This window comes from Stegodyphus dumicola, chromosome 1 (genome assembly GCF_044657685.1).
Source record: "Stegodyphus dumicola isolate Sdum_Otavi_A_Nest chromosome 1, ASM4465768v1".
Lineage (NCBI taxonomy): Eukaryota > Metazoa > Arthropoda > Arachnida > Araneae > Eresidae > Stegodyphus > Stegodyphus dumicola.
Genome location: NC_140768.1, coordinates 1856100 through 1883942, shown reverse-complemented (window position 1 = coordinate 1883942; position 27843 = coordinate 1856100). Strand labels below are relative to the sequence as shown.

At 33.9% G+C, this 27843-nt stretch overlaps 1 protein-coding gene across 2 annotated transcripts; it reads right to left on the bottom strand.

Moving 5' to 3' along the window:
- Nucleotides 1-18265, bottom strand: LOC118204511 (U19-ctenitoxin-Pn1a-like). 2 transcript variants are annotated; one of them, XM_035376820.1, is made up of 5 exons: nucleotides 18111-18265; nucleotides 14400-14505; nucleotides 11298-11374; nucleotides 5516-5556; nucleotides 1-97 (listed from the first exon to the last, which is right to left on the bottom strand). In XM_035376820.1, the coding sequence occupies exons 1-4, from the start codon at nucleotides 18147-18149 to the stop codon at nucleotides 5527-5529; spliced, it is 252 nt and encodes an 83-aa protein (XP_035232711.1). In that variant the 5' UTR covers nucleotides 18150-18265; the 3' UTR covers nucleotides 1-97; nucleotides 5516-5526. The 2 variants fall into 2 exon arrangements, with proteins under 2 accessions (XP_035232711.1, XP_085668414.1); XM_085812288.1 differs by lacking the exon at nucleotides 14400-14505 and having other exon boundaries at nucleotides 18111-18243.
- Nucleotides 18266-27843: the final 9578 nt, after the last annotated feature.

Below are 27843 nucleotides of genomic sequence, written 5' to 3'. Positions count from 1 at the left end.
TAAAGAATTTTACATATTTATTTCAATCATTTTTCATTTTGAAGTTTTTGTTGTTTACAGAAGTATATAAACATCTTGAAAGCTTTGCGTTTCAAACCTGAAAAAGAATAGAAAATTATTCTATGCTAAACTAGCTTATTATGCGATTTGCTATTTTTATATTAATGAACGTCTCTTATCGATTAATAATATTTTAGATTTACTGTCTCGTTAATAAAGACACTGATGGTTAGATATCTTTGACATATCATGCTCCGTAATCAGTACCACTTAAAAGTAATTTTTTAAAAATGCTCGTAAAGAATTGCTTAAAAGTGTTCTCAGAATTAAATATATACGGAATCACTAAAAGTGCAACAGTTAATTTATTATTATTATGTTTTTAGCACAAAAAGGAGGTTGGTCACGAAACGGCATTTTACGTCGAAACGCTTAAATGCGTCGTATCTTTTTCCAACTGTTGCCACCAAATATGATCGCCCTGTGTTTTATATTTATAGAAATTCCATAATGAAGAATCTCCATAAATGTATATATGTTTCTGGTACTGCGAAAAAACAACGGTACTTACAGCCATCCGATTTTGAATAACGTAGTCCTCCATCCGACCATGGGAAACTGGAAGCTCGAATTTTGAATTTTGAATTTGTTTTATTATCTGCTAGCCTTCGTCTGGCTTTTAAATGTGTCGAAAAATGCATAAAGGGAACACCAAACATTAAATTTAAAAACTGCACAGAAGTTTACTCTGCAGAACAACTTTATCAAAAAACACTTTCAATAAAGATGTATTACATGTAAAAAATTACAAAGAAATAAACAATATCCCTTAATACAAATATTAATTATTCTAATAAATAAATTAACCAACTTCCCGTTTCCTTCTCTCGACAAACGTCCAGTGTCCAAGAGAAGCCTTAAATTTAAAAACTGCAATGAATTATCGCTCTATTTTTCCAAGTGACAACAGTTCCGATATCGGCAACAATGGCTGTGTGTCGATTTATCTGTTTAAAGCTATTTCATCAAAAAACATAAAATAAAAAAATCTCATTCGAATTTTGAAAAAACCCGCTTTAAAGTGCACTGGCTCTTGTCTAGATGCACCTATGTATCAAATTTCATAACCCTGGGTCAATTAGCTTACGTGCAGCATGAACGAAAGCACACAGAGAGATAGAGACTTTTCCTTTTATATATATAGATTTCATAGTTTGTAAAACTCTAACGAATTTTTGATTAACAAACTCAATGATTTCGCAGCGAGCAGCGGCAACTTTGTACGGAATTGTACGAGCCAGTTTCCTTTAGAAATTCCTCCACGAAGGCATCCCTTCCCATTAGACAGATAGCTCTAATGCAGTATGCCATAATCTCAATAAACCAAAACCTCCCCCCGTACTGATTCAACAATTTTTGATTTACTTAGTTTGGAAATTTGAAAGTGGTTAAATGTCTACGAACAAAAAGCTGAACTTGAGGCCCATAAAACTTACTCTCAAGTTTCATTCAGCTTTTGAACTCCCCGAAATTAAAATCACTTTTAAATCAACCGACTTTCTTTTAACTTACTAGAAGCGGCTTTTAGTTTCACCTATCTTAAAGCTTTATGCACTTCATAAATTTCACAAAAACTGGCATTTTATTTTGCTTCCTTGTTTCCAGTTTAAGAAATATTTATTCATATCTTTAACAAAATATTCAGCAACTAACTTTTTCCTCATTCGAGTTTTGTGAAATATTAGTTTTAAGATTTTTTTGTTGTTTAACGTTATAATAAAGATAGTTAGATTTTGCTAAAGTAAATTATTTGACTTTAACCTTTTAACTGTCATGCCCGAGTTAAACTCGGGCACAGCACTGGTGTTCGAAAATGTCACGCCCGAGTATTACTCGGGGTAATTTTTTTCTTTTGAGTGTATCGTATTGTTATACCCGAATATATATCGGGAGACGTTTATTTCGGCTTCATTTCTTTGTCAAACCCGACAGTATCTCGGGAAAAGTTAATGTGCGCTCAATTCAATAGATGACAGCACTTTACTGAAGATTTCAGAGGTTATAAGTTCTTTAGTTCAACGTGCACGGTATCTTTTTGTTGTAAAATGGCGTCCAGTTCTTTGAAACGTTATATAGATGATTTAGATTCTTCAATCGAAGATGAAAGATGTGTGTCTGATGTGCAGTATTCATGATATTTCCATGGTCAGCCTCAATTTTTTTTTTTTTTTTTTTTTTTTTTTTTTTTTTTTTTTTTAAGATATACTCAAGCCGAAGATTGTTTCTGACTACAGTCTAACTATGGTGTAGATCGCTGTGATTAGGAAATATCCTTTCATCCAACAATCCGAAAACGTCAGAAAAAATATTATAAAAAGATATTTTTACATTTAACTAGACAAGGTATTTTGGAACTCATATTTACTCTATAAAAATGTAGTTGGGAAACGTATTGCATTTTTAGAATTTCGAATCCAAGTTGTAGAAGAGCTTTTAAATAAATATGATGATGCAGCTTCTGGACAAAAGAATGTTGGCAGACCACCTACAATAGATAACCCGGCCCGTCTTACTGAACGACATTTTATTTCCCATATTCCTCCTACTCCTGGGAAACGTGAGCCTACAAGACTGCAAAGTGTGTTGTTCGAAAAAGGATAAAAATTCGAAAAAGATAAGGAAGGAAACACGGTTCTGGTGTAGAGATTGTGGAGTTGGTTTGTGCTTGGAAAAGTGTTTCCAGTTGTACCACACAAGACGGAATTACTGAACTACTAATACGTATTCACTTTTATTTTATTTATTTATTTTTTAGAAAATAATTAATTTTCTTTCATTTTTAGAAAATAATGCTCCACTAGAAGCGAACTTTACAACTGCCATGTTGTAGTGGCAGCCGCCTCAAGCAAATACGCAGTGGATACAAAACTTAAAAAATTTTACCCATGTACTTCAAAATATCAATTTTTAACTACTTAAGTATATTTCATTTTGTACTAAACATTTGATTTTTCCAATAAAAAAACTTGACACAATTTGTGTACCCAAATCATCAAAATAACTCGACAGTTAAAGGGTTAAAAGTGTAATATTATTAATATGTTGGACTATCATATGAATTAACATACTGTTATTTTTAAATTTTAGTGTAAAATAAATAAGTAAAACGGAGAAAGTTTACAAAATCTGAGAATGTCGATCCGATGTCGAATCTGAAAAAGTCGCTACTAAAAAAAAAAAAAAAAAAAAAAAAAAAACTCTATCCGATTTGAATTAAAATTCAATTGCAAAACTTGGTCAGGGCAATTACTGAAAATGAGTCATTCTCATCGAGGAAACTAAGTGACAATATTACTACTAATCAGATTCATTCGGAATTAGAAAAGCATTCCTATCCTCAAGAACTGTTCGATGAGTCATGAGTGATTGTAAATTTTGAAGACCTGATAAAACGGAGATATATTGATTATAAATTACGAATATCATCAGAAATATTTGAAATGGGATTTGCTTAAAAGAAAAAAATCTAATAATGATAATACTCTTGAGATAATAATAATAATAATAATAATAAGATATAGATAATAATGAATAATGATAATATAATCTCTTGATAATTCTCTTGAGATAATAATGAATAATGATAATACTTTTGTAAAGTCCCGTTAGCAAACGGGACTTTACAAAAGCACGAGATCAGTTTAACCCACTTGAAAAAATTCTTAAAATTAAATGAATAAAATCTCAAAAATCAAACTAATTGTTGGGTAGAAGCGAGCGAACGTTTATTCTTATGCGCATGCATATTAATTATGATGGCGCAGCTGTCTCTTCTCCCGACACATCCGTCATTCGAGCTTCGAGCGTATGGAGATGGTGAGATGTTATTTGTTGTGTGATGGTCAGTATGATTTGCTGTGTGTTCCTTTTATTCATTATTCGTGTAAATAAAGTGTGTTGTCCTAAGATGGCTTCTTTACTCTTAAATATTGGCCTCTGAATAACACTAATGTTGAATCCCACACATAACGTTATACGAAATGGAACATTAATGTTCCATTTCGTATAACGTCATGTGGTCAATGTTCCATTTCGTATAACGTCATGTGGTCATGGTGCGAAGTTTTGTTGATACCAGTCTCATTTGTTTAACAATGGGGAGCACAAGTCCATGACATTCATCGTGGGCTTGTCAAGAGACAAATGCACCTGTCGTTGGCAAAGAGCCTTGAGCGTCTAGGTGACAGCACGACTTTAGCTCAGCTGCGCCCCCAATTTTGAGAGGGATCATCCGGGGGGACGGGTCCGAGGATCTCCAGTAAAATTATAGCATTTTTATAACAGTAATATATTATTATTACGCTTTTAAGACCAAAGTAATTAACTTGAGCAAAATCAGTTCAACTCATCGAGAGGACTTTCAGCTTACCGCTTATTTAAAGTGTCCCCATGCCGCACAGATAGTATACATTTAAAAACATCCATATTTCGTCCGGAATCCCAATCTGGGCCTTTTCGGTACGGCCGTAAGATTTGTAGAGTTGCGCGCCTCCAACTTGCACGCAACCAAGAGGTGACTGTTGAAACTAGATAAATGACAGAGTCTTGCTAAGGGTTTAAGCCCCTTTTTATTCAACGTAATAATTTACAAGTGCGTGCTCTTGACGCTCACAAACTACGCCAACTCGGCGGTCAAATAAAAATAAGAACCTGAAAAGAACTAATGACAAGACTCTAACTACGAGGCTCTCTAAAAGTAACTAACCTCACCGCGTTTTACAATACCGCTGCTAATTCAGCAAACTTGAAGATCACGTTGAACGATTAACAATTCTTCAAGGCAAGCACACAGGCCGAAACGCGGGGTTCTTCAATTTCTGGCTAACTACCTCCGCGCTCGTGAAGTACGAACAGCACACCTCGAACTCGTTTCCTTTCTATTTAACTCAGAATACTTCCGCTGATAATTTGAATCCTTGCGCGTTCAACTAAAATTTACATACTCTGGCATTGGCAGTTCCAGGGGAAAGTAAGGCTTGACAGGAAAGATAGTTTAAACTTAAAATAAATGTTAGTTAAAATAAATATAAACCCTACAGATTCACTAAACGTTCACCAGTTGGGCGACTTTGTAACATTTCGGTTCCCCTGAATCCAAACAGAAAGTATTTTATGCGATAATATGATTATATTATTTTGAATTATACTGCTTGGGAGAAATATGAAAATGTTTATAAGAAGCATACTGTCATTAAATAACTCATTCTGTTACACTTACAATTTTATATCGTAAGCTGGAATAAAAGCTGAAAGATCTTATGTGATATAGCTAATCAATATTTTCCATAGCATTATCTTCAATTTTATTAAATCGGAATCTCAGGCCTATTCTGATAATAACACTGCCTCTTTCACATGAGGGGAGATAGAAGTTTTATCATCTAGCTCCAATATCGTATTTCTAATTGCACGGAAATAAAATTATAAAATGTTTAAAAAAAAAAACATCCTTTACCTTACTGCTTTCTACTCGTACTTCTGGCATCTTCCTATGACCTAAAAAATGATTAAAAAAATATTCGAATTAGATTACTTTTAAATTAATAGAGAAAGAAATGTGAAAAAAAGGCTTTGTTTTCATCCATATAGTTCTGGTATTTAAAACCTACAGCATCAATTAACTAAAAAGCTGCCATTTGACTTTAAAATGCTACATGCTTTTGTATTTCTCTTTTGGATGGAACTTGACAGACTTATGTAATACACTGAATCCCGATTATTCGCTCTCATTGATGGTAGATTGGAAAAGAAAACGTAAGTGGCCTCAGTTGCAGTGAAATAGCAAATCTCCAAAGATTTTGAGCGAACGGCAACTGACATATGTTTTTAAATTGCGTTTCATAAGTATAGCATCTAAATATTTTTTTCCGGAGATTCAAACCTTCAGATCTAAAATTCATAGCAAAAGCTTCTTAAAAAGTACTTATGCAATATAATATCTAATTAATATCAAATGAATACAGGTCAGAATACAATATCGGAATCGTTATTTGCGACACAATATCCAAACTTTGAAAGTACTAGTTTAAAGATCAAAGGTGTTAGAATATTATTTCTTGACATCGTTCGTTGAGGAGATAAAGGTGCACAGATAATCCTCAAAATGAATTATTTCGTATATTTTTATTCGGCAATTTAGAGGGAAAAAACTGTTTTATTCCCAAATTTTAGAAGTACACAAGCAGTTATTTGCTCTAGATATTGTAGACTGTAATTAAAATGATGCTAATTCAAACTGAATTATCCAGGGCAGGCGGCGAGGACGCTCCTTCGCTTACTGCCCCACGGGGTTTCCCCCTTCTACTTGCTTAATTGCTTAAAGTAGAGTGTAATGAAGGAAACCACTGGCGGTACATTTCTTAAGAGCCACCGCTAGCTCAATCAATAAAGGTGATTTAAATAATAAAATGTTAATTCACATGTCAAAGCTCTCTTTGTACGCAACACTTCTTGTGTAGATCTTTCCATCATTTTTAAGCTCACCTTGCAGAGGACCATCCATTATTTTTAATTTTACGTCCGCTCTTTCACGAACTTTGGAACAGGCAACATAAAGTTGGCCGTGTCCAAATGCAGGCTCAGGTAAAAAAATGCCAACAGGCTTAAACGTTTGGCCCCTGAGACTTATTGATGGTCTTAGCAAAGGCAAGTTTTACAATAAATTGTCTACGTCTCAATTGAAACGGCAACCCTGTGCCGTGGCAACTTCACATGTCAAAGATCTCTTTGTACACAACATTTCTTGTGTAGATCTTTCCATCATTTTAAGCTCGCCTTGTAGAGGACCATCCATCGTTTTTAATTTTATGTCGGTTCTTTCACGAACTCTTGAACAGGCAACATAAAGTTTATAAGGTATTTCTCCCACTTTCCTAGCGTGCCTTCGCGGTGTAATAATTCTGCACACTGGGCCGGTAGTCCAGAGGTTCGTGGTTCGATTCCCAGTTAAGGCGTTTGCTAATTCTTCATCTCTCCGGCTTTTCCAATTAACCTAATGTCTCTACAAGTTGACCGTGTCCAAATGTAGGCTCAGGTAAAAAAATGCCAACACGCTTAAGCCCTGAGACTTATTGATGGTCTTAATAAAGGCAAGTTTTACAGGAAATTGTCTACGTCACAATTGAAACGGCAACCTGTGCCTTGGCAACTTCACCCCATTGGCTAGTACGGTTACGCAAGCAACCAATAAATTATCCGCGACAAACAGACCCTTAAGCCGCATGAAATAAATAATTATCTTTCTTATATTTTATTTGTTTTCTCATCGTTGCCGGTTTTTGCCGGTTACATATTTCTGAATTCTATTACATATAGATGTTAAATTTATTTATTAAATGCACGTGATCTTGTATTTTTAATTTTGCCGGCTTAGCTTTGTCATAATATTCGTCACGCACTGCACGGGGAATAAAATCGGCGACAAACTCTTAAGCCGCATATATATATGAATTCCATACTCATCTTAGAAATGCTTAATGCAAACTGAAAATGCTTTGAAAAACAACAATTTTCTCCCGCTTCGAAAGACAGAATCCGATTGTTTTCGGAGTGATTTAAACATAAGTCAGCAAATAAGAATTTCCTGGAATTTAGGCTACCGACAGCTTATAAATAGAAAAATAACCATTTTAGACTAATTATAATTAATAAAAATGTCTCAAATATATAATGTTTCGTGTTTAAACAACTGTTTCATTTAAAAAGTGAAACAACGTAACTTACACTTATTTCACGAAACACAAATTCAAATTTCAAAATTGTTAAAAAAATAGCACCTTATTGGATTCTTTGAAAGTCACGAGACTTTTATAGTCAAGTAAAAGCAAATAAGATGCTTACATTTTTTTTTTTTTTTTTTTTTTTTTTGAAAGATTTTAAAATTTACATCATGGACATCCAAAGCAAGATGCGATTCAAATTATTCTGATCAGCGCTGTAATATGAACAAAATTACTTTGATACGCTTTATTTTTAAGTTTGATCTGTTACGACAAAACGTACAATGTGAACGGATTTCTCTAGGAAGAACCCTTTTAAAGGAAATTAACTTGCACTTTTCTTAGCATTCTTTACAAAAATTAAGGTAAGAAACAATAATTTCATAATATCTTAAAGCGCAGCGGTGCAGGTATTACTGTCATGGTTGACTATCCAGAATCATGTACATGTCAGGTCATCATGAGAGGAAATAATACTAGAATGTCAAACATCGCGTGACGATCGAAATTACAGGATAATTTTAAAATCCAGGCTTACGGTTTTTTGTCAGTTAAGACGAGCTGAAGGTCGCGATCAAGAGTTTTGTGTCGTTCAGTTGACTTTCCTTTATACATTTTGATCTGCCTAGCAGCACACACATTTTGATTGGGCAGCTCGAAAGAGAATTAATTCCTTTCCAGAAATCAAAAAGGTCGATTTTGGGGATAATGTCTTAACAAGTCTTAAGTTTTATGTCTTGTACAGAGTGTGGCTAATCGAAAAAGGAATGCAGACTAATTAGCCAAAATCGCATCAAAAAGCAAATTCCACAAGGAGATGTTTTGTTTCTAAACTTATAAAATCTATTTATGTATTGAGAATGGATACACCTTTTGTAGTTCGCCAGAAGGACGACATAACATGAAAACTTAAATAGATTCTTTAGCATTTCTTAGGGTGATTTTCTTCTTGATCGCAAGTATGTCGAGAGATTTAGTTTCGGTTTCGTCTTTGGTTTGTTAAATTCAGAATTTGATTTATTTAGAGCAGCTATGTGTGGAACACAAAAGTTTCCGGTCATCTGCCTAATCCAACACGGAACTCAACAAGAAATAGAATTTTGAATTAGGCCAAGCCAGACCTATGGGATCATTAGAGCCCCATGAATGGCTTTCTCGATCTCAGTGAAACACTCGATCACTTATCTCCAAGCCTCCAACATTAGGTCGAAAGACCAGCAGACCGATCGAGGACACATACCGTACATACCCGCGTAGAAGTCGACCTCCCCACTTCGACATAAAAAATTCGTAGAAAATAAAAAACCCGCGTATAAGTCGATCCCCCACTTCCGAAATCGATCGAGAAACTTCGAAAAATTTTTTTTAAGTACTACATTTATTCAAAATTATCTGAGAAACAAAAGTAAATATACGATAAAAAATACATTGGTAACTAAACAAAATCAAAATCCTTCAACGTCCGATTCATGGTCAGACTCGCCAAACATTTCATAGAACTCTTCTGTCGTCATTGGCTCGTCATCATACATATTTTCAGTCTCGAATTCTGTATTGTTACAATCACTACTAGAGCCTTCGTCGTCGTTTTCACGCAGGATAATTGGGGGGAAAATGATCGTATATAGCAACCTTCTGGAATTTGTTCCGGAAAAGATTCGCGTACGTAAAATCTATCTGCATTTTCCCTTTTTAAAAGTTAAAAGAAATATTCAAAACTGTTCAGTTATTGCGTGGGCTATTTTTTTTAAAATTTTGACGTGTACGACTGTTAACAAAAGTATTTCATGAATGAACAATAACTATTATAAACACTTATACGTACGTAAAAACTATCCGCATTTCTCTTTTCTTGGCGTGTTGGCGAAACTTTTTTTATTGCTCGATATTGATCGGTTGTTCGGCGGCCAAAAATTCTTTGGTTTAATCGAAACTTACTCTAGTTAAAGTATGGAACTCTGTGATTAGTTCGTCACATAATTTAAGTCATGAAATTACTTCAAGTAAGTGACTTATTTGATAAGTCGTCCAGTTTGAGAGCGGGAAGAAAACAACTGCATTATATAAAGAAATTTTTGAACTTCCGATTCTTTTAATTTTTTATGGCCCCGCGTATAAGTCACCCCCCCCCACTTTGAAGTCTTTTTTTTTTTTTTTTTTTTTTTTTGCTCAAAATATCTCGACTTATACGCGGGTATATACGGTAAGTGCCTTCCGTTTAGATGAAAAAGACGCCAGAGCAGTTATTGGAAACAGTACCTCACACTTCAACTACCAGGACCAGTTTCCAACTACGCAGGTCTCCATGCACGGAAAACACGTGGGCAGTTTTTCATGTTACAGTAAGACCCAGCTTAACGCGGGGGATACGTTCCATCAAAGTAGAGCGTAATGCGAAACAGCGCTAAACGAGGCTATCTTTACATGTAAATATTGGGGTTAGGGTAAGATGGCTAGGAAATGGTATTAAATTTAAAAAGTATGTTTTTTTAATAAAAATAAAACCAAACACTTATTTCTTAAAGCCCAAATTAATACCACATTATTATTTCTTGCAAAAATAAAAACAAAATATAAATAACAAAACGAATATTCTTAAAAAAAAACAAATAAAATTCTCAGTCATATTTAGTTAGCCTTTCGCGTTTTCAGTGTTCTGCCTTTTTGTGACAAAAGCATCTAATGTTGTTTGCCTTTTTCTTTTGCGTTGTTCTCTTAAAAGTTCTTCATAAACGGATATAGCATCTCTAACACCACGCCTTACTTTTGAGCTCCTGTCAAAATTCGGATCATTTTCAATGAATTGATCCATTATTTCAGTTATGGTAGACAAACTCCTTTTTACAAACGCCATCGAAAGTTCTTTTTGCTCTTCTTCTGAATCACTGCTGTCAACATTTTTGTTTTCTTCTTGTTCGGTTAACTCTTTGAGCTCATCATTAGAAAGACTAGCCGCTGCTTCTTGAATTATTTCTTCGACATCTTCCACATTTACCCCTTCAAAATATGTCTGTACAATACCGCACCAAACAAGAAATACAAGTACACTCTTTCGGGTATGTATTTGAAACCTATCGCTGCATAATATTTCGGGGAATCCCCGTATGCTGCGAGCGATTTCGTGGAATCCCCGGGTTGAAATAAAAGAGCGCTAAACCGAAACAGCGCTAAACGAAACAGCGTTACGCGGGGTCTTACTGTATTTTGAAATTGCAGGTAAGAATTATAACCGCATCTCAAGACGAAACTCGAAAGACGGAGAAAAGAAAACTCAAAGCATTAGAAAAAAAAGGAGAAAAGAGAAAAATGAAAGGATCACTGGAACCCTGGGATCAGGGCACCCGGCCTCACCAAGAAGGTACTTCAAAGAAGGTACTAAAGTATCCTCAGATTATCCTAAAGTAGGATACTTTAGGATTGCCATACGGGTACTCGTAAAGAATGAGCCCCCGAGGGCTCCGATATAGTGTAAGCAGGATTTATTTGTTATTATTAAAAGTTAAGTTTAGATATACTTACACTACAGAAATATTCTTCTTGACATGGACAAGCTGTTCTGTAATCGTTATACTTGTTCTTGGGCTGACATTGGTCCACTGTATGAAAAAACAGAAAGATTTTATTTCTAGTTTTTAATTATTGAAACAAGAAAATAGAAATTACCTAATATTTTTTCCATTTTAATGTCACAAATTAAACCCAAAATCTGCTGAGAGTTCAGTAAAATTATGACACTTAATCTTCTAAGACCCACCACGTTTCAAGAAAGCAAAATTTCAGGTAACTGAACGGAAAATGTAAAATTTGTTTCCTACTGGTCCCATTCAGTATGACGATATATTCGATATAATAATGACATTTACTTTCGCTCAACCTTCTGAAAAAGATTTTTTTGTAGAAATTGTAATTAAAATTATGATTTTTAATTATGAACGATTTTATTTCAGTTTTGAAATAAAATTTAGTTTTCCTTCAGTTTAAATTTATTCGGTAAAAAATTAAGAGATATTCTATAGAATATTTGTAACTAAAGACTGTTAAAAAATCTTTAATTAAAAATTAAAAAATATTTTTAATGCTTTGAAGAAAAGTTATTTTAATTGAACATATGTATTTTAAATAGAAATATATTTTATGTGAAACGTGTTCTAAAAATACAAACAGTCGTTTCGAAGGTCCTATCACAATGGGAAATTTTTTCCACTAACACAGCGTTAGGCTTGAATTTCTGTTTCTACATCGAATTTGCTAATGACGGCCACTTTTAGGCAGAAGTTGTACCGGGACAAAGCGCAAGAAAATGACACAATTTTGTGATCTGTATCATGACATTCTTTCAAGAAGACTCATCCGCCAGATTTCTCGTAGCAGAAAGTTAATTCAAATTTGCTGTGGTTGGAGTGTCTTCAAGAAAGTTAAAACTTTTACCTAATGTTTCAAAGAACCTATGAAATTGAATAAAAGATACACCGCTTTTCCTTAAACATATTGAAATTTAAGTTGAAAACGCATCTTTTGCATGCATTATTAATTACATACATTGTGAAAGTGGCAAAATATTAAAAAAGAAAATAAAACACTCTAACTACTATATGTTTTGAAAAAACAATTCGGTGTGTCTGCATTATATTAGACACATATATCAATGAATTAGAAACCTTCGAGATTTTCATTTGAATGCGTTCTAGGAATGAAGTGTGCAAAATCTTTCTATGACGTGGGTTACAGGTGGTTAGAATTCAAGTGTAAGTGAGATGTAAGAGTGCTTTTCACGATGAATGAAGTAAAATGGGAAACACGACACATCTTTCACCATCTGAAAAAGGGCTTATTGTTGGTGCTCGTTTAGCAGGAGCCTCGATTTCGAAGACAGCAAATGTCTCTGGATTCTAAAAAGTTGGAATCAGAACCCACAGTCCATCTCTAAAAGGCGTAACTGCGGTTCGAGCACAGTTATCCAAGAGAGTGGTCGGCGTCGTCTACGACGTAACAGGGAATCTGTTGTGCTTCAACTGAAACAAATCGTTAACCAAGGACCTTCCCAACAGATTTCAGCTCGAACAATGCGCAGAGAATGGCAGAGGATAAGAGTTCATATGCCTGTGAGAAAACCACTCATTTCTGCTCGAAATGTAAGAATTCATTTGCAGTGATGTCGGGAAAGAAGACGCTGGACATATGAGGATTAACTCTTTCCAGCACGCTAACTTTTAAAGTTGAAGTTTTGATTTAAAAAAAAGGGCTAGGTAGTCTAATTAGGCCTAGAGGAGTACACAAGTAAAATTTTGTGAAGTTTTAATTCTGTAGGTGGGTCCAAAGTGGCACACTGATTGAATAGAGCTTCGAAAAGAGTACTGAAACGAGCATTGTTGTCAATGAACTGACCGATGAGATGCGGAGAAACAAAAAATGCAGATTCTCAGTTGTCCTAGATGATCGGTGAGCTCGGTCTGGGCACACCTACGGTTCGCCGTTTGATTTTAGGCAAGATTTCAAGGTAAAAATTTAAAACTAATATAGGATAAGGAGATAATCATACAGCCAAAAAAATAACATAGAAATTTCTTTTCAAACAATTCCTTTTATACCGTAAAAAAATCTGGAAGACTTCTTTGAAAAATGAGGGTCTTAAAAAACTAAACATGGCTAAAATATATGGACTGGTTTGTGTTGAGCTGCCATCTACTATAAATAAAGAAGGTTCAGAGTAATCTCTAAATTCTTTTTTATTCAATTTTTCTGTGCGTACAGAAGGAAATTTTTAGGTGTGTCCAGAGCTGACATACTGTGCCGCAAAAGGTTAAACAGGTAAATGTAGTCGGATGACTCATGACACACCTTATTTTTACCAAATTAGACTACCTACCCTCCTTTTTTTTTTAAATCAAAACTCCAACTTTAAAAAGTTAGCGTGCGGGAAAGGGTTAATCCTCATATGTCCAGCGTCTTCTTTCCCGACACCACTGCAAATGAATTCTTGCATTTCGAGCAGAAATGAGTGGTTTTCTCACAGGCATATGCATTCTTATCTCTGGCATTCTCTGCGCATGGTTCGAGCTGAAATTTGTTGGAAATGCCCTTGTTTAGCGATCTGTTTCATTTGAAGCATATTGATGAAAGACCTCGAATTTGGCGAGAAAAACCATGAAAACATCTTGACTTACTCGCACTGTGCAAGGGTCTGGTGGGAGTACCATGATATGGGGCATGTTCTGCTTGCATGGAAGTAGTGCCCTGGTGTTTCTCGAGGGTAAACAAACAGCCGTGAAATACCTAATTATACTGCAGATCAAGCTTACCTTGCAATGTTCCATTTTTACCCTGATGGCGACGGATGCTTCTTGGACGATAATGCAACTATACATCGTGCCAGAAATGTTAAAAATTGGATCGCTGAACATCAATCTGACCTCTAACACCTTCCCTAGCTACTGCATCTTAACCACATAGCCCGGATCTTTACTCCAGATTCGGCTAATCTGTTTTTTTTTTTTTCTCCTCTTTAACAAGAAGGATTAACATGTATTTAAGCTTTTGCTGTTTTCATTACTGTTTAGATAATGAGCGTTATTTTGGAAAGTTATTGTCGTGTAAAAATATCACCGAGAAAGAAATACAAACTTTCTCCTCCAAGCTTGCGGCAGTATCTGTGGTAACCTCCTCCAGTGCAGCATTCATCTTCTGCACACTCTGTTGGGCACGGCATTTGAGCAATACTAGTGCACACCTGTGAAAATGCACATAAAATTAAAATCCAATGAAGTGCAACATGTGTAAACTTTAATAATAAATTAATTATGCTTATTTCTTGAGTCTAAATTTTCTTATTTTTAGCCCATTATAAACTTTTTTTTTTCTGGAAATAATAAACACTCGAAGCCCTTGAACAATACAGTTTTCTTTCTTGGACAGAAATAAGAGTTCTGTTTTTGATATCCGAATTCAGTTTGCTTGATACCGGGTCAGCTCAATTCAATAAAAGTTTTTGTTCATAGGAATAGGTTGAAGGCAGGAGTACAACTAAAACCAACTTTCGTTTTTTACAGAAATGCTTTGATGTCTGAATACAATTTGCTTGATTCCGGGTCAGTTAAGTTCAATAAAAGTTTTAGTTCATAACAGTAGGTTGAAAGCAGGAGTTTTCGTCGTTCTTGGTTTCATACCGTCATTACATATATATTTAGAATTTCCAGATCTTAATTTGTTTGCAAGGTTGGTGACATAAATTTTAAAAAAGAACTAAAAATTCATTTCTAAATTGTGTTGCAGTCAGTTTGTTGACTTTGAATTAATTCTCATAAATTAACTAACATAAATTAAAATTGTTTTTTAGTTTGTTTTGTTTGAAAATTTGAATGCGTCTAAGTGTTTGTGACGTATAATGTGTTGAACATGTTGTACGTCGTTCGAAAACAATAACTTTCCTAAATGTTGAATGAGATTTGATTGCTCTCAGATAGATAGGCTTATAGATAAGTGAGTTGTGATTTAATTCATTCACCTTCCGATCTGCATGTAAAGTTCTTGAGAAAAATTAAGAAACAAACAAACTATATAAAATATATTACTATACACTCTAAAACATATTATATAATCTCTTGCTGCACTTAATCAGTACATGTTACCATTACTTGTTATAAATTTTATATTAGATATACAGGCTGGTCATAAAAAAATCTTCCCCGATATATCAACGCCTAGCGGCTCATCCAATGAAAAAAAAATTCAGATATTGTTATTTGAAGGCATGAGTTCGAGACTCTGATGATTTAAAATAATAATAAAGCTCTCTCGATTACGGTTGCAGTGATTGAAAAACCATAAATAGGGTAGGACCGCTACACGTAGGACGAAGATTGCCGGGGTGAAACATTTAAAAAGGGAAGCATCGTAAAGGACCAGTGGCAACACCGAGAGGGGAGAAAAAGAACATTTATTGAAATTACGAATTTTCAACATGTATAACTTTTCAGTACTATTAATTTAAATTTTGCATCAGATATTTGTTACAGTCCGATAAGTGTTTTGTTAAAAACAAAGAGTTTAAATATTGAAAAATGTATTTCTGTTTACGAAACTGAAGTCGAAAGCGATTCATTAGAACCTACATTCTCAATTATTAATTAAATAATTATCAGTTGTAAAAAAAAAAGTGTTCTCATTTTTAAGGTTTTGATGTATAAGGAAATCATAAATAAATTTGATATGTTTCGCTATTCAAAGGATTTCAAAGTATAAGTACCATTCGAAAAAGGATGCAGAAAAGAATTTTGCGGTTTAATATCCATTAAAATACTAAAACATTTTATGTATACTTTCACTAAAACAGTAAACAATGATATTTTACTGTACCGCGTCGGTAGTAAAATAAGTGAATGGAACTTATCAAATAAACGAGGTAAGTATGATTGAAATAAGAGAAATATCACTCCAAGCTCTTAAAATGTTTTGGGAGTCCTAGTTAGTCAATTGACTTTTATTGGCTAGCCGTCGGCAATAAATGTTATGTTGATTTCTGCTCTTTTTTCCCCATATACGGTTCATATGCTATTGTTTTAAGGAGATTAAGGAAACACTGGTATATTTTTAGTAGGAAAGAAATAATCATAAATATAAGAAAGTTTTGTTTCACTTCGAATAAAACGAAATATTTTAAAAGCCACACACTTCTATGAACAAACATATGTAATGAATTTTTGGAGAAAACTGTCAATATATTTTTTTCAATATAGGCATTGACCTCTACCAAGGTCAAAAGCGGTGATCACTTTATTATGAAGGCACTTAAGGCTGCTATCACACATCCGTTTGTTTCGGAGGAACAACTGCTTGGAACAATTTTTCTGCTTTGTCCCAGCAGCCGATCACCACAGCTAGCTTGGGGGTTAACACAAAAGAAACTAGTTCTCCATTACAAGCAAGCGGATAGCTGATTGGTTGAAAACGAACAACTTGCAATTTTTTTTCGAAAGGATGGAAGAAATTTTGCGTCTTTCTTTCAATAGTAAACCAGGCAGAAAAATTGTCCGAAACAATTGTTCGTGTGAAACAAATGCGTGTGATATGCGTAGTGGGCCACAGTTACGTCCTCTGAAGGAACAGCTTACATACATGCCTCCTCCGGGATTCAAACCTGAGACCTTCGGTATGGCAGTAATAGCAGTCAGTATTTAGAGATACGTTTTTATTTTTTCAGAAGTAACTGCACGATGATGATTGACTACCAACACCGTGAACAATTTTTCTTAAGTAATATTCGTCTACACTTATCTCGAAGAGATTAAAAGTGGTATCTCTAAAAAGGAATCATGGTAGAAGAGCTTATTCTATATAAATAAACCTTAGGAAAGTTTGTGCATAAATTTATTAATAAATATAAACATTTCATTTTAGGTACAGCTGGGGAAGTTCGCTGCTATAAACATTAGGAAAGAAATGTCCCTCTCTCTCTCGCACTAAAGACTTTATATAAACTGTTCCTTTTCCCCCATAAGCGAGTTAATTTTAGTAAGGGAATACAAGATTTAAATTCTTTTTAGCTTACTATAAACTTATTAGCATCAACAACCAATTTTTTTAAATTCCTTTAACTATTCTCGGAAAATAGTGCAACTGGTATAATTTGCGGAAAATCCGGGAGAAAAACTAAGTAATGAAGAAATTCTAGGATTAACATTCTTCAAACCTGACACTTAACAAAACAGAAATCTTTAGAAGTTCGATTATTATTGTCTAATTAGCTTATTAATGTGGGCGGCTTTAAAAATATTAGTGGAGTTTACGTTACACGTTAGGAAAACTTAAGAAAAGGTCCATGCAGCTGGGGCGTTCCCCAAGATTTTTAACTCGTATGTAACTTCTAGTGTTCAGTATATTACCCGTTCTAGTATTCAGTGGCCGTTAGAGAGTTAGTAGTCTTAACGCCTGTTGGCCCACCAGCGGCCGAGCGGTAAAGTCTCTGAACACTGGTAGTTCGGTCCGAGGTTCGAATCCCGCGAACGGGCTGGCTGCATGGGCGTTTTCGTGGTTTTCCCCATGTGTAACGTGTGTACGAGGCAGTTTCCCTTAGAAAGTCCTCCACGAAAGCATTCCTCCCTTTAAGCAGATACTCCTCGAGGCTTTGCTACAATCAGACACACACACACACACACACACACACACACACACACACACACACTTAACGCCCGTTGTTCTAAGAATATAGTGTGTCTAAATGTAATCCAGAGTTCTATTGGTCATTAAGATTCAAGAATGGCAAAATAATCTATCATTTTCTGTCCTTCATTACAATTAAATAGTTAAATAATCCGAAGTTGTGAAATTCTAACTCACCAAGCAAGTCAGAAGAGCAAGGACAAAGATGTACTTCATTTTTCTGCTTGTTTTTCCACTTAACAGCAGTAAAGAAAATATGCTTGTCCTGTCTGGTTAAAGCTTTTAAACCAAGCATAAACAATTAGTATCTTTTTATAGTAAAAATGATATCTCTTCACAGGAATTAAACCATCTGCTATTTGGAACATCGCACCTGCTTAGAAAAAACTTAAAAGTTAAGATACAGAGATAAGAAAACCGCAGACATATTCTTGGATAATTTAGGCGATAATGTAAAGGGAACCTAAGGAAATAAAATTAAAACAACGTGTCTAATTGTGGAATTGCTGAACTAAAAAAAAAAATAAAAAAAGACGTTTCATAAATAATAAAAATATGGCCATGTCTGTTTTTTAAAATATGTAAGTAATCTTAGCTATACTTAAGACTAAAGGGAGTCGCAAACGGTATGAAGCGACAATTCATACCAGCGTATTTTCTCCTGTTCAAGTTTTGGTTGAAAATTTCAAAAAAATAATATTGGAAAGTATCGGAGAGCATCTTAAAGTATCTTCAAGGTCTGCCAAAGAGTTAATAGTTCGCTTTCAAGGAACACGTAAATTTTGTCCAAAACGAAGAAGGAAACGACTCTTCGATGTCTAATCATAGCTGGGCACTAAATCCCAATTATGACTTTAATTCTGTATAATTATATATAAATTTTCTTCAGTCGGAGAAACGAATTTATCAGAAGCATTTTACATCTACCAAAATGTATCTTTAGTTAAGGATGTTAATTGTAATTCACGCCGGCTGGGCGACCTGTCTCTCCTTTGCGAGTGGGAATGTATATGCATAATATACAAAAATCCGCCATCCCAAGAATCTCACAATTGGTCGTAACAAACAGATTTTCTGCATCCGACGTAGAACAGATTGCGAAATGCATTGAAGTGTAACTTCCAATACTGAACGATCTCATTACAGTGGGCTCTGATCTAACGCATCATGTAATAACAATGACGTTAAACATAAAGTAGTATAGTGATCAAAATTTTCAGCGGCCATTTAAGTACAATAGTACGGATAAACGTACACCGAGCAAGTCAAAAGAAAGAAAACGAAGAGGCACCTCATTGTTGCTAGTTACAGCAAGAAAAATGTTTGTTTTATAAAGTTAAAGATCTTTTACATATAATTTAAAATGAATGTTTTCTCATGAGAATTAATCCATCTGCTGTTCCATCACAATGCTTTTCTTGAAAAGCTAAAATTAAGATAAAGAGAGCTTTATCAGTTTACTTTTAGGTGCACTTTTGAATAATTCGCAAAATGTTTCAACAGAAAAATAACTCGAATTTAGTGATATAATTGAGTGGGCTGAAAAAAGAAAATAAATAAATAAAACGTTTAGATTCAAGAAGATAACTACTGTTTAGAAAAACTCTACTGTTTAGAAAAAGAAACTTAAATTGCAATTTTTCTTTGATCCGAAATCTATCTCTAATTTCAAAATTAACCTCTTATTTCATAATTAACGTGTACCTAAACAGCTTTTCTGAAGCTCAAACGAATCAAATTTTCTCTTGTATTTGAAATAATTCAGCATCAGGTTACTCAGGGGAGAACATTTTCGTCAGTAGCAATAAGGAAACTACGAATTTTAGCTCCTAAGTCCGTTTCGACAGTTCAGCCACTTCGGAAATTTTGTTTATTCCAAAAGTAAACTTCAGAACTAAAATTGTAGCTATTTAAAGGTAAGTAAGTTCAGTATCTTCGAAACGAGGCAGCAAACTGACATAAAGCAAAAAGACGCGTTCGATGCTTTCTAATACATTACAAGGTAATTATAGCAAAACAAAACTATTTTATTATTTCATCAAGAGTCTAGCTATAAAATTAAAGAATGTAATGTAAGGTAAATTTGTAAGCGTGTTGTGTGGGCCTATATGATAAACGGAAAGTGAAGACCTCACTTCTTGTTAATAACCCATTTCAGAACGGAAATGTGTAATTTCAACGTTTCTTCAAGAGGTAACCATTTTATGTTCTGGTGACTACCTTAAGCAATTTTGAAGCTTTTTGAAACCCCCCTGTATAATTTTGGTTTTGAAGAAATAGAGCATAAAAATATGTTATAGATGCAGGATAAAAGTTAAAGAAAAAAGGATAAATGTGTAAAAGGAAAGTTTAAAATTAACATTTGTCAGACAGTTTGGAGCTTTGAGTAAAGGTTAAGTGGAAAAATAATCCGCGAAGTTTTGAATAGCTGGCCAAAACCTAAATACAGGCATGGCATGGCATGGCATGGCATGGCATGGCCAGACCAGACCAGACCAGACCAGACCAGACCAGACCAGACCAGACCATTTTTATTTTTCATCGGACTTGTGCATTCATTTCATAACGAACCCGAACGCACGCAACAATATTTTTAATTTTAGAATTTGTGCATGCCATCTTACCAGATTTAAACTGATGATCTATAATCCGGAATCGCCGAAGTTCCGACGAGTCCGGATTAACGACTTTTGACTGTACTACCTAATTATATAAGTAACTGAAAATATAATTGTAAACAGTAATAGAAATTCTGATGAAAAATATATTTATAAAACTAAGAATTTTTATTGGAAAGGATGGAAAGCTTGTTGCATGAGATGCATTATTAAGCATGTTGTAAAGTATAATTTTTCGAATTCGTATTGCTGAAGTCAAGGGTAAAACAATTGATAAGTATTAAAAAATAAAAAATATATTTCATTGCATTTTATAATTACATGGGAGGTAAACATTTTGTAATTGCATTATAAATATAAGCATAGATGTACACTGCGTAAAAAAAAAGAGGACAGTTATATATATTAAGTTCTACTGGGCCAGTTGACGTAATTCAACTAGCATTTTTCATGTCTCCAAAGCGTGACTTAGGATATATATTAAATTTATTAATTATTATATTAATTTACAATATAGGCATTTTAACCCCAAAGTGGACTTTCTGAAAAGACATGCCAATTTTTTTCCATATTTCGATTCTACGAATAAACTTGTATCTAACGTACCTTTTACCTTAAAATCAGTTTTTCTTTTCTTGTGTGTGAAAGACTTCACTTAATTAATCAATGTTACATAATATGCGAATTTTCAAGTTATCACAATAAAATTTTTAAATTCCTTTGTGAAAGATTCCATTCTTATGTTTACTAAACTTTTTAAATAAGACTCCAGAAATTATCTTTCCATCATCTATTTCTGCAAGTGATACGGTAAAGCAAAACTAGATGTGATTAGATTAGATGATTAAATTAGACGTAATTAGAGGGTTAGATGCAATTTTTAAGTTTATAATAACAAAATAAAATATCTTGTTTGCCGAAATGAAATATATTTATTTAAAATAAAACTTTTATTTGAAATAAAGTTTTTCGATGAAGCTTAAATATACATTTCGATTTATAGTAATTTTCATTAAATTTGTAAAATTGTCTGCAATAGGTTTAATTTTCTTAAAATACAATTAGAAATTCGGTGCCTTTATATAAAATGAAGTAACTTTTACTTTTAGGAGACAATTTAATACATTATGTATATTCTACTGTCACAAGTAAAATTTTAACTTCCTTCATATATAAGTAACGATTAAATGTAATTTCGTTATTTTTATAGTTTAAATAATTTATGTATCTATTTAAAAGATTAATACCGTAGATATCTTCTTTTAATCTCTCAAGTAACAAATACTTTTGCATAATTGGTTTATATGTTTTTCTTAATATGTAAAGTGAACACGAGCTAGTTTGCCTTAGAAAGTCCTCCACAAAGGAATCCCTTTTTCTCAGGTAGGCTGCCGTATTCAAATAATTTAACCTAAACTAGAAAATATTTTTCTCTAACTAAATCTCTTAATAAGGAAATTGGATTACTTTTACAACACAACTTAAATATATTATATGTAAAAGTGCGACATAATTTGCGAAAAAAGAAAAATCTCATATATAATAAATTTAAAAAATAATCTCAGAAATTAGGAAGCATGTAGAAAAGTTCAATGTTTTAAAGTAATACGCCATTTGTAATTAAACTTAGTCTATATAACTAAAACGTGGTTATGGAAGTAGGCATCATTTGCAATGTAGCACTGACGATGTTACAGGATTAAAAAAAAAAACATTTTATAAAAAAAAATCGTTAAATTTTTACAAAACATGAAATAAATCAAAAACTAATTAAAATTCCGCCTTAAAAGTGTGTCCACGTTCGATGTGAACATGTAATAAAATTTTTGTGGTTCTAAGAGCCATCTATTTTGCGCAGTGCGAGGAACATGCATTCAAATATACAGATTCTTCATTAATCCCCCCGATCGCGAGAACATTTGGCGACAGCAATTTAAAGTGAAGCCCGCAAAAACATAACGTAGCAAAAATAATTCATCTTGGGGCGCCATCTATCGGAGACATTTAAAGTTAACTCCTTGTGAACAGTTTAATGCGTTAAGGGGAAAAGGGTGGGAGGTGGAACTATTTTTAATCTAAAATGCTACTATGTTTCACTTTGCGAAATAAAAAAAAAAAAGTATTAAAGGAAGAGGAATGGGCATTAATTAATAGGCATCATTGATTTTTAAATAAGTATAAAATATTGTGTAACATTCTTCAATTAATTGCACTTAATATGCAACTTTTATGTGACATTAATTAGAATAAAAGGAAAACGGAGATAATTTAAGGGATTCATTAATTTTCGTAATATCAGTGCTCAGAAATATCTGTCAGGAAAAACTTCAATTTTTAAGAAAATGGTGAACAGAAAATGGCGCCAATTTCGTCGTAATAACCATTTAGTACAATCAGGAACTAATAAAACAATTAATGGTTTTAGATCCCGATCGTGAAGTCATAGGAGTGCCTGTACTTTATGCGCTACTTCGCGACTGCTTTCGAAGACAACATGCGTTACACTAAATAACATAATTGGTATGTTGAGATAATTTATAGCACCTCATTTGCAATCGCCATTTTCCGATGCTCTTAGAATTCGTAGGCCTCTTCTTTTTCCCCTTTAAAGGACATATTAGCCTGGATTTTATATAGAGCATGGATTTTTATAAATTAGAATAAAGCTTGGAAATTTAGCACGAACTGTAGAATAGGCCAGGCCAGGCTAGGGCAAGACAGGACACTGTGCCATGCCATCCTAAAATTTGCTGACAAAAAAAAAAAAAAAAAAAAAAAAAACTTTAGCGCACTTCTTCCAATTTGCGCCAAGGACAGAATTAAAAAAAAAAAAAAAAAAATTCAGCGTGTATATTCCTTACAGTTTGAAATTTTCCTGTGCAAATAGCGAATATCGTTATTCTGAGACTAAATCCTCTGAAAATGAAATATAGTTATTCATCTCGACGAGAACAAACTATTAGCTGGGTGTAACAATCTTTCATTAACTGCATTAAATCAATATTTGTATACAGGGATTATTAATATTTTATTTGATGCTTCTATGCTGGCTCAAACATTAGTTTCAATGCCTTTTCATAATAAAGTAATTAGTAATCGCTGAGAATCGCAATTTCTTTAATCCTTTGAAGGCCACCGGTATATAAAATATACCGTTCGTTTGTCAGTTTTTTAACCTCCGAGAAAATGCTAATTTTTCTACACCAAAAGGTATAATCGTAAGTTTCTAGTGTTTCCTTTCGATTTTAAGTGGCAGCACCACCCTATGAATGCTCAATATTTTGCAGTTGTAAAATTAATATACCTCGTTCCAAAGTTTCATGTTTGAAGATTGATAAATTCTATTGGAGGGAAAGAAAAAATTAAAAATCTACAAATATCTGAAGTACACATGCTGAATCTTGTATATTTACTTTATTTCAGTCAGAAGTGATAATTAACGTGAGATTTTTCATACGATTTTAAAACCGGTACACTAAGGGTACAACGCCAACACATGGCAACACCAGTATTCTCTTTTTCTACTCTGTGACATGACAGAATTTCTTCATATAAAGTTTATGATTTAATAATTTTTATGATTAATTTATAAGTTGTTTAGGATTCAATTTTATGTTCATGAAGGGATGGGGAGTTTAGTGACCACTAGAACTGAATACAAGTATATTAGTTTCTTTTTATTCTTTGTTTACTCCACTCGAGTTTCATTCGTGTCTGTTTAGCTAAAATTTTAATTTCAGCACTTCCCTTTCCCAAGAGAAAGACTCATCTATTTCAAAATTGCGGTCTGGGTTCAAAATTTTACACATTTCTAGGGATTAAATGTGGCATGTTATCCCACAAAAGACATCCGCTGCTTCGTGTTTTCCAAAATTCTAGAATGCAGCGAAAATGAAAAGAGGTGATTGACAACTAATTTGTCATTCAAGAGTTACGCCTTCTTCCCTTTGTGTAGTGTGCAAGATCACACAAAGAGAAAGCTCACTTAAAAATACGAGAAATGGAAATGCACTTAAGCTGCGTTCAGACGAGGGCGTAAAGGGCATAAGTGGTTAAAGCCGAGCTCCGTTGCCAAGGCAATCAGTCTGTGCTACGTCACAAAATCTGGTTTAGGGCTCATGTTCAAAGTTTTCAACTTTACGCCGAGTTTGGGATAAGCGTCGACCAATCAGAGCGAAGCTAAAACGAAGCGCCCTTCTACAGAAGATTTCGCGGTCACAAAACAAGCAGAGCGAACATGGGGAAATCAATCGAGCAGGAGAACAGCGCGGGAAAGTTGTAAACACATCCAACGCATGCGCAAATTTAGCTTTTCTCATTGGCCACGGCTTACACCCCGTTCTCGCAGGTGTGAATGGAACTCCCGTATTTTATGCCCTTATGACTAGCCTCTACGCCCTTTACGCCACCGTCTGAAAGCAGCCTTTAGGTCCATCTCTTAGTGTAACCACAAAAACTGCTGATTTGAGAGCATGCTTTTATTCTTATCGTCTTTGTTAATTTCAGCTGAACGCAAGAGAAATTTGCCCTCTGAGTAAGGATACAAATAGGTTGTTTATGAAATAAATTTTCACAGTTTGTGAAAGGAGGGAAAATATTTCTAATACCCGTTTTAGATGCAAACTGAAATTTATCCAAAAGTTAAAAAACAGACCCTAGGAAAACAAAGGGGTTGAAAGTCGAAATTAGAGCTTTGAGGTGTACCAAATAATAAAATTGTTTGACGGCGTTTCTTCCTGAACAAAAAGATATATTACAATTATAGTTACAAAAAATAAAAAAAGGGGCCCTTCCGGTCCTCGGTAATTTAAAGTGTGTGTACGTGGGAGGGGGGGGGAGATTCTTGATATCATAGCATGAACCATGGTCTTTTTACATACTGTCTAAAGCATGGAATATAACTTCAAAAATGCAACATACTTTCTCAACTGAGTCGTAGTGTTTCATTTTTCAATTTTTTCGCTGAGTTATATCTCCTTGTAATATTATACTAGATCAGTTACAGCATGATACGATTCACGCATGCAGTGTTATATTTGCTAATTTTTTTATAAACTAATAATATGAATCTAAACCACTTTCAAAAGCTTTTTACCCATATTTTACATAACTATGTTTAGCTGGGTTGCATCATTAAACTGCATAAAAACCTAAATTTTATTTTTAAAATTTTAAATGTCTACCGAAATTTTAAAAGCTTTTGTTTTCAGACTTACATAACTATATTCAATCACCCATCTCTACAGATGCACATCAAAAGTACGCAAAATTAATTTCAAAAACAAAAATTTACAATTGGCAGCTACCTGGAAACAATGTCTTAGACCGGCTCTCAAAATTCAAGATTTCGCTCTAGATTTTTATAAAGTCTCAATTTTGTGTTCTCAGGGTCTAGAAGTTACAGTTCACGCAAAATTTTACTACAATTTAAATTATTTTATATACCGCCCCTCAAAGATTTAAATCTCAAATTACGTATTTTCACAAAAGAATCGGAATTTCTCTGAAACGGCATACTGACATTTTTTCATATTTCGATGCTACGAGTCAAATTATATCCAAATATTAAATGTTACAAAATTTGCTGAAAAGCTTACCGAAAAATAAAAATATGATCTTTTTCCAGGAGATACGGATGGATGGTCTTATCTAAGAAATAAAAGTTTACTGGACAAAATTTAAGAGGTCCTAAAAGTGAAAATGGTAATTTTAGATAGGTCAAAATGTCTGATCTGGAGAATGCAAACTTTAGTGAAAACTTCAAAATTAAAAAGGGAATAAAATATTACTACATGACAAAGTAAAGAAATAAATTAATCTTAGTTGTCTCGTGCGTCCGGTTACAACGAAAAAAAAAAAAAAAAAAAAAGGCGGTGCACAACTACACGTTAAAAATATAGGGAATTCCAACATTCTACGACTTCTCGTTTTTGAGTTAATGCGAGATAGATACGTACGTATGTATGTATGTATGTATGTACAGACGTCACGGGAAAAGCCTCTTTTAAATCCATATTACAATCCGTTTTGGAATAGAGTCCTTTACTCTCTCCATGCGTCCATCGCAAACAAATCATTTAAATTGCCAGAGCGGTCAAAATGGCTGTTTTCGCCGGAATTTTTCGCTATTACAGTACTTCCTTTACCTCGGCATATTTGAGTGTACATTTCTATACTTTTTTTCTATATTTAAAATCTGGGTTTGTTATCAGCTCTAGACAGTGGCGTAGCTAGGATGGAGCAAGAGGGATCATCTGTCCCCGGGAGCAGCATTCAGGGGGCGCCAAATTGATGTCACAAAATTTTAGAATGCAATATTTTCCATTCTTGTCACGCAGGAAAGGGGCGCAAAATCTTCAGTTATCCCCGGGCGCTGAAAACCATAGCTACGCTTCTGGCTCTAGAAAATATTTTACGTATTCATTTTAGCATGACGCACGTACTGTGTCTGAAGCACCCAATGGTTAAGACGGCCCTACGCTGATCGGATTTTTCGGTTGTTTTTTACTGCCTACCTGAAAAGAGTTAAACACTCCTTTCCTCTCTCTTATCATGTTAGAAGGAGAGTTTCGAGTAACACTGCAAGTTATCGTTTGTATCATTTGCGTCATTATATGCGTCAATGCAAAAAGGTTTCCTCATTGAGTACACCACGCTCATTGGCTACACGTATTAACTGGTTTTCACCAAGCACTTTCTTATAGCTTCAGTTAAGAAAAAAACTCCATATGACCTTTTTTGTATGGAATATTAATATATGCATTTTTTGCTGCATTTTATTTAAACATATTTCCTCGAAATTCATTAGATGTATTTCTCATTCAATTAATTTCACGGCAAGGCAAAAATACATAAAACCTTAAAATATCTTCATTAAAAACTGAAAAATATACAAAAAGATAAAACAGCAAATACAGTTAAAACAATTTTCACAATTAAAATTAGAGTTTCTACCTCAAAAACAAGCAATTCGGTCAGCGGGTAAGATGGCAGATTTTTCGGTGCAAAAAACTGAAAGTTTACTTTTGATCTCACTCGGCAAAAAGACACCGAAGGTGCAGAAACGGACTTAATTCACTTTTCTGCTAAGTTTCAAATGTAAACAAACATGGCTGCTATAGTTAAAAAATTACGCTTAACCGCACTTCAACAACTTTTAAATTGTTCATAATTCTACAACTACGGCATGCCGATTAACTAAAGGCATAAAAACCTTAACCGGAAGATACGAACAACATAATTAATCATAAGGTAAGATAAATATTTTTTAATAATTCTATTGTTTATATTGA

Bases quoted from the DNA above. Each gene is read 5' to 3' on its own strand.
- LOC118204511 (XM_035376820.1), bottom strand. From the start codon at position 18,149: ATGAAGTACATCTTTGTCCTTGCTCTTCTGACTTGCTTG. The intron at 14,506-18,110 runs GTGAGTTAGAAT...GCATTTTCACAG, and splicing joins TTGCTCTTCTGACTTGCTTG to GTGTGCACTAGTATTGCTCA. The intron at 5,557-11,297 runs GTAAGTATATCT...ATCATTTTTTAG, and splicing joins AAGAAGAATATTTCTGTAGT to GTCATAGGAAGATGCCAGAA.